A 3,002-nucleotide genomic window follows, 5' to 3' on the forward strand; every position below is an offset into this window, starting at 1 on the left:
GGGAGTAAGATTTTGTTGAACACGGACATTTCTAACAGACGCACAGTCCGTCCCCTAAACAGTTCCGCCTGAAGATGGCCGAGTATGTGAATATCGCTCGAAGGGCTTTGGGACAGCTAGGAGGTCATGGCGGTGTCAAAGGCTTTTTCGTACAGTTGTTCAGGTATGTTGTATTTATTTATGTGTGGAGCTCTTATCAATCCGTTGAGGTGATCAAAATGTACCCTTGATTGACAGCTTATTGACAGGTCTGGGAGAGCCGTGGCTGACCCCAATCTCATCCAGCTTGTTGACTCTGAATAACAAGTCACTGGATAACCATCAGATCTGACATAACATCTGACATCAGATCAGAGTATTCACTGAATAACCATCAGATCTGACATAACATCTTACATCAGATCAGATTGTTCACTGAATAACCATCAGATCTGTCATCCGATCAGATTATTCAGTGAACAATATTCACTGAATAACCATCAGATCACATCATTACATCTGACCTCCGATCAGATTACTCACTGTGTTTCCTTCTTCTTTCTGGCAGGGCTAATGACGTGAAGACCGGAGCGCTGATCGGAGTCGATAAATATGGAAACAAATACTTTGAGGACTCCAAGAACTACTTCTTCGGTAACGCCAAACCCAACCCCTGTCATACTTGTGTCGTGTGTCCACTTGGAGCTTGGTAGATTGTGTTGGATAGACACGTCCATGATTCATCTGGTTACACGTTTTCAGTCAGGGCTACAACGGATAGACAAGTATTGTTGCATAGCTTAATCTTGCCTGGTGTATACGTGCTCATGTATCTGAAAAGAGTAATATGAGCTATAAACATGTTACTATTGGGATGGTTGAGCCACCCAGAATTTGGTATGGTCAACAACAGAAGACCATTGCCATTTCCACTTTTGGAACTCTTATTTGGTGTTACTAAGCAGTCTTACTAGTTGTGTGACGAGAGCTTCCTCAATGCTAAATGGGGGCAGGGCAGAGTAGTGTCAAGATGCTAAACCCATACCTGCTCCACAGTGACTGTATACACGGTACATCACCTACCTCATATGCAAACTGTAAAAAGTAGATAAATACATTTGCAGTGACTGAGCAAAAATTGGCACTCTTAATACACAATTATCAATGCAAGAGGAAAGAAAACGTACAATGGAATGCACAAAGAGAGACTATTATTTTGAAATAATAACAAGCCATAACATCATATTGACTTATTACCCAATAATATATGAATTTATAATGATCTATATCGTATAAATATATTTAGAACAATCATAAAATCCCACGTACCACCTGCAGTACCCTTACGCACCACCACTCGCACCACAGGGTGAAAGACTCGCGCTGTGAACGACTGGACGGTGAATGCCGCTGCGTGCGCTCAGACGGTGTGCTGCTTGTGTTGCAGGGAGGCACCGCTGGGTGCTGTACACCACCGAGATGAACGGAAAGAACACCATGTGGGAGGTAGACGGCAGCATGGTGCCGGCTGAATGGTACGACCCAAACGTTGATATTATTATTACATTGTGTTCATGGTATAGTCCTATTCTATTGTTAGGTCTAGTCGCAACTTGTGAGGTGTATGTCGTATTAGTATAGTAGTAGTTTTTTTTGTTGTATTTTCAGCAATACCTGTAAATTAAGATTTGTCTAGCTTCATTGTGGGGCAAATGTTGACTATTTTATTGCTGTTTATTGAGAAGTATGCAATAATTTATATTAATAATTATTCTTTTGTCCTCACACAAAAAGGCAACTAATTTTGCCACCGATTTCTCTAGATCACATGACCACCAACAAACAAACACAATTCCTTTTCATAAACGTACTTAATTAACTCATAAGCATCCAGTTATCGTTTTAAGTTATCATTTTAGCGATAGTTATAATTTTAGTTATGGTTGTCCTTCATCACTCAATAAAATAAAATAATAATTGTAGTCATGAAACCCCACCCTAACGCAGTAAACCCCGCCCCCTCCAGGCACCGCTGGCTGCACTGTATGACGGACGACCCACCCACCACGCACCCCCCCGTGCCCAGGAAGTTCCTGGCAGAGACGCACCAGTTCAACGTGAGCGCCACGCCCCAGCAGTATGTGCCCTTCTCCACCACCACCAAGAAGATCCACGAGTGGGTGCCCCCCAAGGCCCAGTAAGGGGGGACCCCCACTTGGAGGAATCCATCCTCCTCTTCCTCCTTTTTCTTCCTCTTCTGTACATGTAACTGAATGCTTGTGTTTCCCGTCATGACCTCCCTGAATAAAATCGATATACTAAGTTAAAGAATGTCGTTGGTGCTTCTTTGTGGGGAAAAGCTTTTATTGAAATAGTTTATTTTTAATTATTCTGATTAATATATATATAAAAAGGGTCCACCTATTACAAGCGGATATTGCAAATGTTTTTAGTGAATTCTATGTACCAGAACTGTACCCCCTTCTGCCGTGGTCAGCCCAACTGACATGAGACAGTCGAATAAGACATTTTGTTAACTCAGCGTCTCTAGAACCTAGTGGATGAGAGCGTCTGCACTGGGTTTGACTGTAGGCCATAATTAGCTAAAATGTCGCTTCCAAGAGTAATAAATTGTTATCTTCATTTGATGTTTATGAAAGTGTTGCTCCGCCTTTATACTCGTTTCTATGCCCTGACCACGAGGGGGCACTGTTGTGTTATTTGCAAAGAGTGGGGTTTTTTTTGCAACCAACTATATTGTTGCTTTTCAATGCAGTGAAAGAGAAATGCACCATGAGTAGGCACGTGAGTGGCATGCCAATCATTTTCAGCTCGGGAAATGACACGGGAAAATCCTTTTTAGACTAATGCGGTGCATTTATGTGCATTTTCCTATTTACCGTTGAAGAAATGACACGTATACAGGACTATTTCCCCCAATTTCTTTTAACTTAAGCAGTACAACTGTTGCATATACAACTGCAATGATCCTTGTCTAAAGTTTATGCAAAGGTATCGATTTT

At 41.8% G+C, this 3,002-nt stretch overlaps 1 protein-coding gene across 1 annotated transcript; it reads left to right on the forward strand.

The window, feature by feature from the left end:
* The first annotated feature begins 59 nt into the window (after positions 1-59).
* ndufa12 (NADH:ubiquinone oxidoreductase subunit A12) lies at positions 60-2,296 on the forward strand. Its single transcript, XM_079735219.1, has 4 exons — positions 60-163; positions 548-633; positions 1,427-1,514; positions 2,006-2,296. The coding sequence occupies exons 1-4, from the start codon at positions 75-77 to the stop codon at positions 2,178-2,180; spliced, it is 438 nt and encodes a 145-aa protein (XP_079591345.1). The 5' UTR covers positions 60-74; the 3' UTR covers positions 2,181-2,296.
* Positions 2,297-3,002: the final 706 nt, after the last annotated feature.

This window comes from Pollachius pollachius, assembly GCF_949987615.1.
Source record: "Pollachius pollachius genome assembly, chromosome: 4".
NCBI classification, from domain to species: Eukaryota; Metazoa; Chordata; class Actinopteri; order Gadiformes; family Gadidae; genus Pollachius; species Pollachius pollachius.